Raw genomic sequence first — 16,310 nt, 5'->3', positions numbered from 1 at the left:
CAGAGCTGGTTAGGAGTGACTGCCCAGCCCCAGTTTCACCAGCAACTCCAATGCCTGTGCCACCCTGTACTCATCATCCGCACTCAGCGACAGCGCCTTGCTGGCTACACGTGCTCGCAGGTGGGGACTGCAGAAACAAGAGGACTCCAGGAAGGAGACAGGAAGGTGGAGCAGACTATTGGCTCAGGCACTGGGAGAGCAGGAAGCAATGTCTCTCCCAAATCACATGGTGTTGGTCTTGGTCTAATTTCAACCTCTTTCAAATATCGGATACCGTAGGGAATATAAACAGAATGTTTTTGAAGTTACACCACATCAGTTTAATTTTACATAAAATAGCAGAGATACGAAATGCTGATTTTCAGACTCAATGAATATCCAGAGTATCTTAAGTGATATCTACTGAATATCCACAGTACCCTCTCTGCCAAATCTACACATACCACAGTCTCAATATTTCTCCTTTTCTTTTTCCAGAGCTTTCCCCATTTTGTGTAATGTAGTCTGCAATTGGATGAACATATGGTTCAGAGCTCAATTCTTACGTAACACAAGTGAGGTCTAGAAATATGCTGATGGCATGAATTTATAGATTAAATTTTCTAGCAGCTCTCCTTTCCAGCATCTCTGAATATTACACTTAAAGGCGGCTTCTTCAGAACTCCTGCCATATATTACAAATGATCGAAAACACTATTATTTATTAGCAAAGGAAATAATGAAAAAAGTGAAATAACACTGCTGTTTCAACTGTAAAACACGCACATTTTCATAGTGCTGTTTAAAGGATATTTTGTGCTCTCAGGAGAACCTGGTCAATAAACAGGACTTTCTGGCTGCCGTCTTAACTGCATCTTACTTCAGATTACTATATTAAAGAGGCTGTTTAAATATTTTCATAATAAGACAACACTGTAATGAAAAGTTTGTTTAATAATCCAGTTTCCTTCCCAGGCTGTAAGATATTTGTAGGAACTGGGTAAATTAAAGAATAATATCACAAGCTTTTCTAGTTATTTAACAATGAAAGGTAGATGCTAAATGAGCTAACAGCATGTGACAACGAGCATTTTGTCCGTAGAACACCCAGTATCTCTAGGCAATCATTCATCTCACCTATTTCCAAGGTGTGAGAATGAACACTGATCGATGAGTGTGTTATCTGCAAGCTAAAAAAGAAGTGGCAATCTGCAGATGAAGTACTCAGTAAGAGTAATGGGGGCAATAATGGGAAGAATAACAGGACACTTCTTTTTTCTTTTATTTTTCAATTGGAAGTACTTATTTGAAATCATTGTTTTCTGAGGGAAAACTGACAGTGAGCCTAGCTGAGGCTCCTGGAAGTAGGAGTGGCTATGCTCAGTCAAAGATTTTATAATCAAAACTTGGATGTAAAAATCAAGGCAAGGCCTTAATACAGAAAGGAAGTGCATTACCCTCTCATTAGTGCACCATCTAGTGGGATAATCCTGGATTAACTTCACTGCTCAACAGCGTGGAGGGAAAATTTTCCCATGCACGTAGCTGCATTAAGATCATTGCTAATCTAAATAACATACTAAATTTAGAATGAAGAGGTAAACATTCCCATGGCAAGTTAGAAAATTAGGCATATCAGAATGCTTTTTCTTAACAACTTTAATTTATAAATGTAAGGCTGGACATCTCCAGGCATCTATTAATATAAATTTATGTAGATATGCCAGTCTTGAAGGCTATGTTGTTGTCCTGGTTGGGACAACCAGGATTTAGGAGAAAAAAACAACACACCGATGTTTCAGTTGTTGCTGGGCAGTTCTGTACAGAGACAAGAATGATTCAGTTTTTCAGCTTCTAGTACTGTCCTGCCAGCAAAGGGGCTGGGGGCACAGGGAGCTGGGAGGAGACAGAACCAAGGCAGCTGACCTAAACTGTTCAAAGAGATATTCTGTACCATATGACAGACATCATGTGAAAAAAAAATTACAAAACTGAGAGGAGTTGGATGAGGGAGCTGCCGCTACTAGGGGCTAGCTGGGCATCAGTGGGTGGATGGTGACCAATTCCACTGTATGTCACTTACATTGTAGTTATATATATTATTTATCTCTTCCTTTTCTACTTTGATAAATAGTTTTGATCTCAATCCATGAGTTCTACTTTTCTCTTTTTCCAGTTCTCTCCCCTATAACACTAGGAGGAGGAAGGGAATAAGAAATGATTTTGTGTGCTGAGCTGCTGAATTAAACCACAAAAGTCCTCTCCCATTTGAGCATGCTTTGAAAAATATTAAAAATCTACGTAAGGTAAATCTTTCAGGCTTTTTACTTTGCTGCATTGTGTTTTAGTTTTCTTGTACTTTTCTACTAGTGCTATTTGCTTACCACGCTATGAGAGTTTCCTCCACTCTAGTTATTTTCAAATCATAGCAATGACCAAGATCCATGACAGAGCAAAAATAAACACTCAAGACAGTGAGGCAGCTTAAAAGGAGAAGAAGGACAATCACTCTACCCAACTTCCTTGGTCCAGGCTGGGTGTTGCGGAAGAGAGAGCATTCCCAGCCACCCATACAACAGGGTTTACTCTGCAGTATTTAATTTAATCTCGCAAGTTAAGCATCCCAGTGGGGGAACACATGATCCTGTGATTTTTCCATTTTAAAAATGGAGCAGGATTCAGGAGCATTTGCAGCTGCTGTGAAGGAAGCCTCAGAAGTTCATCTATCCCATGCTCTCAAGTAACTGGGTTAGGAGAGACCAGGTTCCCCCATGTCCAACTGCTAGCTCTGCCTCTCCCTGCAGCAGTGGTTTTTAGGCATAGAATCACAGAATCAATAAGGTTAGAAAGAAACACTAAGGTCATCTAGTCCAACCTTCAACTCTTCTCTACCATGCCCACTAAATTATGTCCCTAAATGCCACATTCACATTTCTTGAACACATCTGGGGATGAGGACTCCACCACCTCCCTGGGTAGCCTATCCCAATACCTCACCACTCTTTCTGAGAAGAAATGTTTCCCAATATCCAACCTGAACTTCCCCTGGTACAACTTAAGGCCATCACTTCTCATCCTATTGCTGTTAAGTGGGAGAAGCAACTGACTCCCATCTTGCTACAACCTTCTTTCAGGTTATTTGTAGGGAGTGATAGGGTTGCCTCTGAGCACCCTCTTCTCCAGACTAAACAGTCTCAGTTCTCTCAGCCACTCCTCATACAACTTTTGTTCCAGACGTCTCACCAGACTTCTTTAAATATATTTATAATCTCCCATTCTTTCAGTTTACTTATAAGTTTCTACTTCCATTTAGAGATGATGACCAAAACATAAGGTCAGAAAGAACATTCACATAATGGCACTGTATTTCATTGTATTTCAGTGTTTTTAAGTTGTGCCAGAGGAAGCTCAGGTTGGATATAAGGAAACATTTCTTGGAAAGAGTGGTGATGCATTGGAACAGGCTGCCCAGGGAGGTGGTTGAGTCACCGTCTCTGGATGTGTTCAAGAACCACATGGATGTGGCACTGAGTGAAGCGGTTTAGCGGTACGGAGGCGGTGGGCTGACGGTCGCACCAGATGATCTCAGCGGTCTTTCCAATCTTTCCAACCTTAACGACCCTCTGAAACCTCGCCGCCCGCTGGAGGCCGCAGCGCGAAGCCCACACCCGCCCACCCCGAGCCCTCCCAGCCGGCAGCGCCCCCTGCCCGCAGCTCTGGGCCCGCAGCTCTCCTCTGCCCGGCCCGGCCCGGCCCCGCGGCCGCTCCTCCCCCCGCCTCCGCCGTCACGGCGCGGCCCCCGCCCCATGACAGGACGGGGTGGTGCCGGGCAGCCAGGCCCCGGCCCTCCCTCGGTAAGCCGGCTTCCCTGTCATCGGCGCCCCGCGCCCGGTGCGAGGAGGTACACCGGAGCCGGGTAAGGGCGGCGGGAGTGGATCGGGGCGGCCGCTTCTTTCTCGCTTCCACGCTCGGGTGGCCGGCGAGGGATGGCGCGGGCTGGGCGGTGGCCGAGCAGGGGCTGTCAGAGGGTGGCACGGTGGGGCCTCGGTGCTTGCGGGAGCTCCCGGCCGCCGCTTGGGCCTGGGGCTGAGCTGGGCGGCTGAAGGCAGGGGAGCCCCGCTGTCGGGTGGAGGCTGCCCAGCTCCGGGGTGGCAGCTCGTGCTCCTCCCGCCGTGACATCCCCCTAGCTTTCTGTCGGGCGCTGCCGTGCTGCTCCGAGGCCTCGAGCCGGTGTGCTGTGGCGGCTTAAGTGCAGTCTGAGCCCGGGGAGTTGAGCTGCGCTGCATCAGAGCGCTCGTGGTGTTGGAGGTGTGAGGGGAGCAAGGTGTGCTGGCTGCGGGAAGGAAGGCTTCAAATCGCCTGTGCAAATAGAGCCTGGGCTTGGGGCCCGGCGTTATCTCTGCCTTTCCTGTCGAGTGACTTGCTGCTGCCTGAGAAGTGGGAGCTCAGTGAAGCTGTGGGGGAAGTGGAGGGTTCGGCTCTGCCAGGCGTGAAACGCGTGGCGCTGCGTCTTCATCAAAGCTTAACGCTAAAATCGGAGGGTGCTTAATGCCACAGCTGATGTGTCCGTGTATTCTGACTTCCCCTGAGGAACGAGCAAAGCAGAAGCTGGGAGTGGTGTTGCCCTGCAGCCTCTTGCTATGAGCCCGTGGCTTCACATGAATGTTGTTACTAGAAAGGAGGAATGTAAACAGTTGAAATTTCTTAAAATTAGAGGAAAGTGGTGCCAGGTGCTCTGTTGAGCTGTTGTATTTCTATTCCTGTGGAATAGGCATCTTTTGTAGCCCTGTGTAAAAATAGTGAGTAACGCTTATCAAAGAGAAGCTCTGGAAAAATGAAGACCTGTAATTTAGTCATTGCCATATCCTTGTGGGCCAGTTCCCAATGTTGATCTCCTGTTTCTTCCTCAGAAGCATGATTCTCTTTGTGAAGGCATTTCCTTGGGAACTTGTGTTGTTAGGCTTGCAAAAGGCACATTCTTCTGTTGCTTCATGTAATAATCAGTAAGAATGAGTTGGATAGCGATAAGTATATTCCTTGTTAGCCATGTGTGCTGAGGCGGCATTGGTTGTCCTTTACGCCTAATCACGTTTCATGTTTCCATAGTTCAGTTTTACATACTGAGCACTTCTAATGCACAACTGCAAATGTAATGTTTAAGTTACATCTTTGTTGGGAAATCTTTTCTAGGGGAATGACACTGACCAGTTACACAGTCTTAACAATTCTTATTTCTTCTTTAAAAATCATCTGGTCTTTGCATGATGTAAGTTCAGTTTTGATGCGCTTCAACACAACTGATGAGGCAAGACCAAGGTGATTGGGCAGAGTGGAATAAAAAATTATCTTTTGATCTCTTCTATCTTAGTGTTCCTGCATTAGAGCAAATAAAGTTTTAAAATAAACTTTGCTTGCTTTCTTCCCACTTTGGATTTAGGCTTAGTTTTACCTTAAGCTAGGTGATTTGAAGAAAAGAAATCTGAATAGTTTAACTTTCACTTATTTTAAACAGACAGGGAGGAAATCATGTTGCTGTTCTGTTTGTTATGTCCCATAGTTGTTCCTGTATTACAGATGCCCATAGAGTGCCTTTGCGGATCAGGGTTTCAGCCCATCTGGAGCTGTAAAGCATAGAAGTGGAAAGTATGGTGTTATTCTTAATACATTTTGGCCTTAATTAAACTGGGGGGAAAGGATATATCCAAACAAAACTTACCTCCCCATCCCCTCTGGAGAGAACAGGGGCAGATTTAATTCTTGCCTGTATGAGTCAGTTGTGATAGTGCCTCTGGTGCAGTAGCAGAGAAGTAGTTACCTTATGGTGTGCAGTCTCTCCCTTATTCCAGAAGCTTTTATTTCTTGAAGTTTAATTTAACTACTTGCTGCTAAGATCAGCAAAAGCTGATGTCTGATGATTTATTTTGAGCTGCTTTAGAATGGGAGCTGGAGCCACTCTGTAAAAGCGCTATGTCACCTTGTCTCATCTCAGAAGCTGGTTGGCAAAGCCTACTCAGATGAGGTGGACAGGGCATTGTCAACTTGCAGAAATCTTACTAATCATTGTGATACAAATCTTCAATAGTTAGTATTATGACTGTCTGATGTTTTTTACGGGGAATGGGAGTAGAATCTTTCTAATACTTACATCAAAAATTTTTATTGTGTTTTTGCCCTATTTGAAGGATATATGTGCGTATATATATAGCAGAGATTATATTACAAAGAAAGTCATTGAAGAAGCTTTATTTAAAAAAAAAAAAAGAAAAGCATGTCCAAGAAAACCACATGACTTGTCTCTGGATATTTAAAGGCACAAAATCCTAATTCCAATCAGATTTAAATTTTCAAGCATTTCTCTGGAATGCAGTGTATAATTTTTGCTTACCATAAGCTGAGGATTCATGTAAATATTCCTTAAATAGTAAAATTATTGCTTAAGTGTTCTTTGTCTTGATGCTGTGTATTGGCAGTTTTTATAGGAGAAGGAAAAATCATAGAATGTCTAAATGAGAAAATACCAAATGGATTAGATGTTTGTTAACTGTAACCGGCCAGCACCTACAGTGTAGTTAGATAATGGCTGCTGAGATCCAGCCCATGTTGTGCTTGTCACATCTCATCTTTTTGTCTCAAGAGAGCTTTCAAGGATGGCATCAGAGAGCTGCTTGGTTGTAGAGTTCCACGTCCTTGTCTGGTCAGCAGAAACTGGCCTCTGCAGTCAGCAGCAACCTTACTGGAAACAGCCAAGGGAAAAGCAAATTGTTTCCATGCCTGATGAAGGAAAGCAAGAAAGCAAGTTGAAACTGGAGTTCTTTATTTACTTAGGATATCAGAGTGACTGTGATGGACAGTAATTCATTAATAGAGAAGTTAGGAAAAATACATATTGATCTCCTGAATTCTTTAGATTTTTCTGTATGTACAGAGAGATCTTGTTTCATTCAGTGTTATGTGTTCTGAGTCTTTTTTTTTTTTTTCCCCTCCTGTCAATAGACTCAGTTCTTTGGTGAACCTTTTTCAGTCATTTGACTAGCTGAGTTACCTCTAGGTGTGGTCTCAGTCTCAGACTATGTTGGCAAGCAGAAGATGAGAGTTAAAATCAAAAGCTTGCACCAGGCTGAAACTTTGAGAGGAACTGAGTGCTACTACAAACGCAGATCTGTTCCAGTTTGAATGCAAAACGTACTTCCTCAAACTGCAGCATATCATCATTAGTTCCCATTTAAAAAGTCATGCAGGCAGTAATGCCAAAGCGTTGCATGATGGAGAAGTTAAATACTGTGGAACTGAAAGGGATAATTTCTATGGAAATGTAGGGTCTTAATGAATGCTCCTGTTGGCTTTGTCTGGAAGGAAGTGCTTGGTGCACATCTGTTTTGTTCCCCAGTGGCTGATTGCCTGACCTTGCTGTTAGCAGAGCTCCCCTTGGCTTCCAGGGTGCAGCTGTCTGGATTTGCAGAGGGCAAGTGACTCCAGGCTGACGAGTGAAGGGTGTACATCTGGAGTGCTCATTCTCTTAGACACCAGAGCTGATATAACTAGAATGAGGAAGAAACTCATACTTCCCGTTTCGTTTTTTTTTTGTGTGTGTGTTTTGTTGCTGTCGGAGAGGGTGGGTTGGTTTTTTTGTTTGTTTCAGATACAAAAATTTCCTTTTCTTTGGGCTGCTCTGTGATTGGGAATTGATGAAAGCTGATGGCTGCCTGCTTACTCCTCTTTCCAGTCTGTTACCCGGACTAGTCAGAGACCAGAAACTTAACCCTGCACCAATTTGTGCTATCGATGTGCTCTGGAATATCATAACTGATGGAAGAGTTTGTATGGGATAAGACAGCTATGAATTTACATTGCTATGCTGTGACTTGACTGTAAATTCTAATTAAAAGAAGTATGTTGTTCCTTGCCAAAGCCGCACCCCTTCCTCTTCATTTCACTTTAATTCTTTAAACAACCAAGTGAACTTCCCAAAGAAGCAACTTCAGAAATTGAAAAAAAAGTCAGCATTTTAACTATGTACACAGTTACACCATTAGAAAGATTTTCTTGGCACCTGCTGTTGTGTGTCTGAAACGGAAGCTGTTTGGTGATGTCTAGAAGCTGAAAACTTTCCAAATAAAAAGTTTGATTTAGGAAATGCTCATGAATCGCATCAGCTTTTATCATTTTGGGGTGTTCTTAGAATGGGGACTAACTGATTTCTGCAGCAGTGCTGACTGTTGTAGTTACAAGTGTGTCCTAGACTCAGCACTCTGCAGTGTATATAATTACAGCTGAAATTATTCTCTTCATGCCTTCTGTTGATAAGGTAAGGTGAACTCATTAGAGAAGACCACATGTGCTAGAGTGTATCATGTGAACTTTGCGATTTTACCATCTGAACATCTTCTCACTATCTGTTATGTTTGGCTGCCCAGCTATGTAACTAGAAAGTTGAAAAGCTCAAAGTTTTGTGTATTATACAACCAGTACGTTTGAGGCAGCTTCCTCATTGAAGTACAGTGCAACTTGTTTAAAGATATCTGAAAGTCAGCTGTATTAAGTTCCAGGACAACAAGAAAGTTAAGTGCTTTGCTTTTGTCAACACTTAAATGCTTGAAAAATGTGTTATGTGCAGCTGCAAGTGAATACAAATACAAGGGAAAAAAAGCCGTGAAGGACTGTTTCAGTTCTGCAGCCTTTTACCCAAGATGATTGGTTTCTTGCTGGCTCTTCCGCTCAGCAACTGCATTTTAATGTTTAACTTCTAACATTAAATATAATATTTAACTAAAACGTATTTTAGCCAGCGCTGGCATTCCAGTTAGCATGATACTGACATGTTTAGAAATAACATCTGAAGGGAAAAAGCAGTGTCAACAGTTTTTTAAACTGAAGTCTTTTCATTTTCTGCCTGTGATTGTATTTCCCACTAAAATGGTACAATTTCTTTTGTCAGCATGCTAAGCTGTGGAGCCATTTACTTAATGTAAATTTTACATTGAAATTACCAGTTCAATGCAATATTGCCTAGACTTTCGAAATGAGATCAAGGATTGTTGTGCTAACCTTGGTCCAGAGAAGTGGGATTTAAGCTGTCTGACTTCAAGATTTCATCTGTGACCCAAAATAACTTGCATCTGCACGTGCAACAGACTAAGATAGGAAGTATAGTGCAGAGAGGCAGAATGGCCTGCTAGAGATTGTGAAGCAAGCTGAAGAATGCAAATATGTGTCTCCTCATCTGCCATCAGATTGTTTATTACTGGGGGATGCTTCAAGGCCTGGTGCCTCCAAACAGGATTTGAAACCCTGGTGCAGCCAGCAATCTTCTCAAAGTCATGGAGAGTTTTATTTTTGTGGTAGCAGCCTGGTGTAGGTGATGCCCTCTGCAGGGTGGCATCTGCAGGCCAAACTTCTGTAGTTGTAGCTTTGGTGGAGTTTTGGGATGGGATGTTTTGTAGCTCTGACCATTGCAATCTCATGGCAGCTCTGCTAGAAACTGTGAACACTGAAAGATTTGAATTTTCTTTAGTGTTCAGCTGCTCTCCCTGAAAATGCTGTGAGAACTATTCTGCTGTAAAACAGCCAGGGTATTGGCTTCAGTGTATTAATATATGCCATTCTGGAGGTGGAAGAAAGTAATGTTTGGCACCAAGAGTTGTGAATTAGTTTTACTTTCAAAAGTAAATAAAAAGGACTTGAGCTTGCAGACTGGACATCTGGTATCACCATTGGCAAGTCGGTTGGCTGACCCTAAAACTGTTGTAGCGATATCTCTTATTGAGGAGCTGGTCGCCTAGGAAAAGAGAACGTTGCACAGTTTGGGTCAAACAGTGGAAATGGAGGGAACTGGTGAAGTTAAAACATTGAACCCTTTAATGTGAAGTGCAGGGGATTGGAAAGGATGAGATAAAACTAAGCATGGAAATGGCGGCATTGTGTTGGATGCATATATACTCGGTTTGTGTGCATTCTCACTGCAGAACAGATGCGTTGCCAGTTTTCATTTGCACATGTACCCATAGCTATGCCATGTTAATTGGGATATCTTTGAACTTGGACTGGAAGTTGCTCTGTGATGATGGAAAGTAAACTAGGACATTTCCAATAGTTACTGTATACTGTATGATTATATATATGTGTTCTTTCAGAGCAAGTGCATTTGTGAGCATATTCGTGTTACTGAATTTTGGCCTTTTAAAATAACATAGGTTCTAGGTGCAAAAGAAAAAAAACACATCTACAAATGCATTTGTATACCCAAGCTGTAGAGAAATGAATTTATATTGAGGAACATAGCAGCTGAAGCAGTATAAAATGACAGTTCATAGAATTCAGTTGCAACTGCAGTTAAAAATCATTGGTATTTGGAGGACACAAGGTGCCTCATTCATTCTGATACCCTGTGAGAAAGTGTCACTGTTTTTCCCAGCAGTTCAATATGCTAGGATCTATCAGTGATATAAGTGATACATGGCGTGGAAATAACCATACAATTGGTTGTGGGCATAATTCATTAGAGGATTTGGCAGTCACAGAATAAATGTTCAGCATTTTCTTTAATGAGAATGCATACTTTTTTTATTTTACTGTGGAAGATGTTAGAACTTTGACAAAAGTGGTAGTTTCTGTGATGTAGCTGCTGTAGTGTGATTGCAGATTTTAACCTATACTTATTACTAAACCTAATACTGAGTTATTGTATTATCACATTCTTCTTTAATATTTAATACTCTGTTGTAGAAGAGAGTAAACAGTAGTATGTGAAGGGTTTTTAAAATCTTTTCTTGTATATTTTTCTTTATGATGATGAAGACTTCTGTAAGCCAACGACCAGGACATAATTCTGTTTTCTTTGCGGGGGGGTTAGGTGTCCTTAATAAGTGGAGACCATTCCCATCGTGGATGACTTTGACAGCAAATCTACCCAGCCATGTCGTACAGTGCCGGCTTGGTGGATCCTAATCAACTAGCCCAGCGCATAACTTCTAACATCCAGAAGATCACACAATGCTGTAAGTTGAATTTATGCATGTTTATACAAAACTTCAGTGTCCATGCTCTGTGTTCTGGGTTAGTTTTGCAGGTTCATCCATAGTAATTCGCTCTTTGACCTCACCTGCCCACTTGACAGGTTTGTGGCATACCACGCAGCAGACTGAGTCCTTCAGATGTGTGGTTAAGTGTGATGTGTCTGGGAGAAGTGCAGTATCACGCTGTATTCACAGAATGAATGAATAGTTAGTAAGATGGCCGCTGGGAATAAGCCTATTTTGTACTGGTCAGTTGTGTGGCACCTTAAGATCGTGGGTTGGAGTGTTTGCTGAGCAAGGATTGCATGAAATATTTGCTGGAGCTTTCATTGCTTATCGGGGTAGAAGCTGTGGCCTTGCAGCTCACCCTTGGAAGTACATATTAGATATGTAAATAAGATTATGCAAGTGTTAATATACTGTGCTTAGATTCATCCCACCTGATATTTTAGCCACCTAACTGAGACGTTCAAGTTAGGAGTAAGTTTGGGCAGTTAGGCTTCTCAGTCCTTTTCCCTTCTCTCTGTTTTCCATTATATTTTCATAGGTTTATTTAATATGAACAGCAAATATAAATTGATTTCTCAAATCATGCAAAGAATCCTTTTCATCGTAAGGGAGCTGGCCATCAACAGCCAGGCTGGCAGCCTGTGGCAGACACTGAGATGTAAGTTTCTGCTGTTAGGTAAAACCATGAAGTGAGATCAGTAGTTGAAACCAGACTACTGTGAACACTGTCACTGAACGTAATTAGTCATCTTGTGCTCAGTAAGTCTGTAGTCTCATCCTGCCTCTTCCATCTACTTTCTTGCTTCTATTGTGTTTCCTTTCTCCTTGTGATGAGTATGACTTAAAAAGAAAGCTGGCAAGGTGTAGTTAAAAAGTTACCTGCAGTTCATTCCTCCTTTTTGAAATTTAGATGGCTAAGAGAAGAATAGAGAGGTGCTTCTGCCTTTCCAAGACCTGAGTCCAGATATGTTATCTACACTGCTGCATGGCTTCAAAACCAGATCAGGCTTCAAAAAGTCCACCCACATGATTTTTTAGGAACCATTAGGTGCACAACTGGATTCCACCCTTTCTCTTCTCTAGACCCTACAGAATTTTAACCATTCTGGGTTCTGTGAATGTTTCCTGGAGCATGTTTCCTGGATAGACCTCTCTAAGTGATTGGCCACTTTCTAACTGTTTGTTTCCATGCTCAGAAGCTGTTTGTTTTTTTTTGTTGGAAGATTACAAACCATAGGAACTTCCAGGTCAGATGGGGAGAAGCCTGCAAGCCTAGGGAGCCGCAGAGCTACTGCCTGCTAAGTAGGTGTCTGTTACATGCCTTTATGATCTTGTTTAGAGGGGGAGGGAGAGAGAAATTGGAATCTTGACCCTGAATCCGCACTCTTGCTTCCAAGCTATTGGCTTCACTTTTGCACTTCTGTACAGAAGTTCTTAGTATTTGTGAGATGGAGCAATGTGTTTGAACTACCTCCATTATTCCAGTGCCTGAAGTTGTGGAGATTCTCTGGTTTTCAGAACGAAATTAATGAAGTAGGAGAGAATTTGGTTTCAGACTACTGGTATGTTATGGGAAGTCCCTTGAAACTAATTTATACTTCTGTTAACATGCAAGCTGAATAGTTCTACACAGATATAGATGGGATACAGATTAGTTGAAAGGAAGCTGGTTCTTCCAGCTAGAAGCTGTTCCTCTAACTTGTGGAAGAATACAGATTAACTTCCTGAATTAGATTTCATGATACAGAATTTTTAAAGAAAGCAACATTGCTTGGAATTAAAACATTTACTGTTGCACTTTTCAACTTCAAAGCTGAATTATGTAGCCCTTCCAAAAGTAATAAATTTGATTTGGTTCCTGGTGAAGTGGTTTTAAATGCCATATATACACAAGGTAAAAAGCATACATGAAATATCAAGCATTTCATAATGCCACCCACATGATGCTGCTGTTATGTTAGTACTCGTGATCCTTACTTCTTTCCTTGTTCTTTAATCCACTGCTATTGGCTAACAAAGCTCTGTACTGGTTAAGCAGACCAATAATGTAATCACTTACAGAGAGTATTGGTTTTGTTTTGAGCTGTTCTGTGTTAATAGAGAGCACCATTTATATCAGGTAACAGCTGGGATGGCTTAGCACTCTCTTGAAGAATGGATTTTATTTGTTGATCCAGCCATGCAGCTGAAGGCATGTTAAGAGTTGTAGATTCATTCTGCCTTGAACAAACCCCTGGTAAACTGGAACAGTCAGTGCTATCTGTAATAGGCTGGCAGAGCTTTGGATGGAAGAGAGTGTTGGATAGGTCGTTTTTAAGATCTCAAAGATATAAGGTCTCTTGGAAATTTAAGCCAGGGACGCACATTAGATGTGTTAAGGATCCCAAAGTCTAGACTGTCCTATGGGGAATAAAAAAAAAAAAATTCAGCTGTTCTTTAAAAACAAGTATTCTTGTTCTATTTTTCATTTCCAGTACTTCTATAGAAACAAGCAGTTTTAATATTATCTGGTGAGTGGAGCCTACTTTCCCTGGCCTGAAGAGATGTAAACTCATATTTTGCCTGCTGAAGTTACCTACGAGCTGAGATTTTGGGAGCTAGTCTGGGGCATTTCTTCTTTTATTGAAACTGCAACATTGAACTGCTGGGATTGCAAAAATCAAAGCTCTACTTGATATCCAGTGCTGGGTAGCAGTCTTTGAGTCAGAGCTGGGCTTGTAGACCTGTTTATTCCTCATGTTTTCAGAGTTCGCGTGACTTTTCAATGAGCAGCAATATGAAACCTGAGGGGCATGAACCACTGTGCCTAAATGAGCTGTAGTGTTCTGTGTTGAGCATCAGTGTTGTCAGCTGCACTGGGCATACTCACGTGTCTGCAAGCCATGTTTTGATCTTGAATCTGTGTTATCTGGGGAGAGAAACAACTGTGAACAGCTAGGGAAATCTCAGATTTAAAAGAGAAGAACCAACAAGCCTGTAGTGCACTTTGGCACTGCTTAGATAGCTGCTAAATTGCTGTGTTACTAGAGCACAATTTATGGTTCAGGTTTGAAATTTCCTCTGTCTGGAATCTGGTCCTAAGTGAGTATGATTTTCATTCCAGGCCAGTCTTATGTCTGATTAGAAAACTTAGATTATACACCTTGTGTGGGATTTTTGAAATATAAATTTACAGATGATTGAGTTCTGTTCTTAACTTTCTAAATATGAAGAACAGGAACATGGAGAATGGTATATAAAGAATGACACACTCTATAGAGCTCCAACATGTCTGGATTTTGCAGATAGAGAACCTGTTATCAAGTTATTTTTATCTGTATTTGTCAAAGGAGCAGTAGTCCCAGAACTTGGTTTCATAGGTCACACACTCACTGGTGTTATGGTAGCATAATGAAAGCTGCTATAACTTGTTGCATCCTGAAGGAAGGCATTGCTCTCGAATACTTCCTGTTGGTCACTTATTTACTGCATCTAGATAAGCAAGGAAAGAGGAATGCACAGAAATCAGATGAGCTAACAAAAAATATTTTTTTAATGGCAAACAAAGGCCTGTCTCCTTAGAAACTTTTCTGCCAGGCATGTTTTTTTTTTTTACCATGCTAGTGAATGCTGTGTAAGATGAGAGCATTGGGTGATCTTATTTATTGATTTATTTTTGTGTAAGTACAGTGAATTGTACAAGAGAAAATCCAGAAAATTGAAAGATTAGAGTAAAATAAGTATATAAAAAAAAGGCCTAATTTAAAAGATTAGAGTGTGTTAATTTCAGACTTCCTGCAAACGCAAAGGTGAGGGTGAAGAATTATTGGAAATCTGTCAGGTTTCTGTATTTTAAAGAATTAGTTCTTTGTGTGTATCAACACGAGGGAAAACAGTTTGTTTGAAAGGTTGTGCCCAGCAGGGAACAGAATGGAGGTTGTGTTCATTTAGAAGGATGATTTCACAGCTGTAAGAGTAGGAAATATGTGGTTAGGATAATAGGGCCCCCTTCTACTCAGCTGGAAAGATTTGACTTGTGAATCTGTGACAGGAACTCTGCAAGATTACATAGTTCACTGTGTTTTTGTTGTGTTTTTTTTTTTTCTTTTCCTAACCCTGTGTTCTTCTCAAGTCTTTCTCCTGCGTGGGGGTCATTGCCTTTGTTTCACTTTGCTCCTTATTCTTTTTGTTTGTTTTTGCACGGAGCTACCAAAGACTGTGAAATCCTCTAAGAAGAGCAAGAGTGCAAGCTACATCGATAATTACTGCATCTCCACTGACATCTGAAGCCTGGATTTAGGAGCTGTTGGTTGAGAAGCAGTACAGCAATATGCTGTGGTTTGATAGAGAACACACAACCAAGTCTGGTGTTGATAAATCATGCCCAGTTTTAGTGTTTGAGGGGTCTTCTGGTCTACAAACTGTAATCATGCAGTTACAGAGCGCACTATGACTCATCCGAAGCATTCATATTTCTCCACTGTCCCTCTCTCCATCCCCAGTTTATAAAGGTCATGTGGCAAGGTTTTGCCCAGTGATGTCTGCAAAGTCAGTACAATGTCATAATTTACCCTTGCTTAGTTCTGGCAAGGTCAGTGATAGTGTATTTGACTTGTTTGTGGACACTGAAAGTCAGCCTAGCTGTGCTCTGCAAAGATCATAACATATTTTTAAAATAATAATTCAGTAGGCAAAATCTGCATATGGCTAGGGAGAGTCTGTCTGGCTTTAACAGAGACTTTCTCATAAGGACCACTGCTTTCTGCCAACTCCTGATTTGCTGTTTCTTAAGGTAGCACAGACATGTATTCATAACGAGTGCGTTCCCTGAAGGTCAGCTTCGACCAGCAGAGATCACTGCTGTGATACTTCTGTCATGTGATACCTCTCCTGTGACAGCAAGTTTGTCCAATTTCTGTTGAATCCCAAGCATTCTGTAAGCTGATATCTTCACTGAATGTTGTTAAAATCAGAGCTGAATTACATCTATCGTATGACTTTTCCTTTCAATTTGTGTAACTATAGAAAATCATAAACATAAGTTGAGCCTTGAGGAATACTAGACTTCTGATATGTGCCCTCTGTGGTCTGAAACATTTGTGAGAAATATATCTGCTGCCATGTTTGTATCTCTAACAGATTTGTGTGATTATTCTTTAGAAGACTAGAGATTGCCAAGTAATGATGGTAGAATGGTAAGTGGGATCACTGAGGTGTTAAAGTCATGCCCTGTATGAAAATAGAATCTATTCTGTTTCTGTTTCAAGTGTGGTTTTGTACAGGTGTGGTTTTAAAGCAAGTAGAGCTTGATGAGACTGTAATAATGGTATT

The 16,310-nt window shown here is 41.4% G+C and overlaps 1 protein-coding gene across 1 annotated transcript in view; it reads left to right on the top strand.

Annotated features, from left to right (window-relative positions):
* The first annotated feature begins 3,762 nt into the window (after positions 1 to 3,762).
* Positions 3,763 to 16,310, top strand: part of STX7 (syntaxin 7) — a 32,754-nt gene continuing 20,206 nt past the window's right edge. The window contains exons 1-2 of the mRNA XM_048936054.1: positions 3,763 to 3,895; positions 10,829 to 10,973. Of these exons, the coding sequence (XP_048792011.1) occupies positions 10,892 to 10,973 (82 nt within the window). The 5' untranslated portion in view covers positions 3,763 to 3,895; positions 10,829 to 10,891. The remainder of the gene's footprint in view (positions 3,896 to 10,828; positions 10,974 to 16,310) is intronic.

The sequence above is a fragment of the Lagopus muta genome, chromosome 2, assembly GCF_023343835.1.
Source record: "Lagopus muta isolate bLagMut1 chromosome 2, bLagMut1 primary, whole genome shotgun sequence".
Classification (NCBI taxonomy): domain Eukaryota; kingdom Metazoa; phylum Chordata; class Aves; order Galliformes; family Phasianidae; genus Lagopus; species Lagopus muta.
Note: the sequence above shows the minus strand (reverse complement) of the source record. Positions and strands in the feature narration are given on the sequence as shown.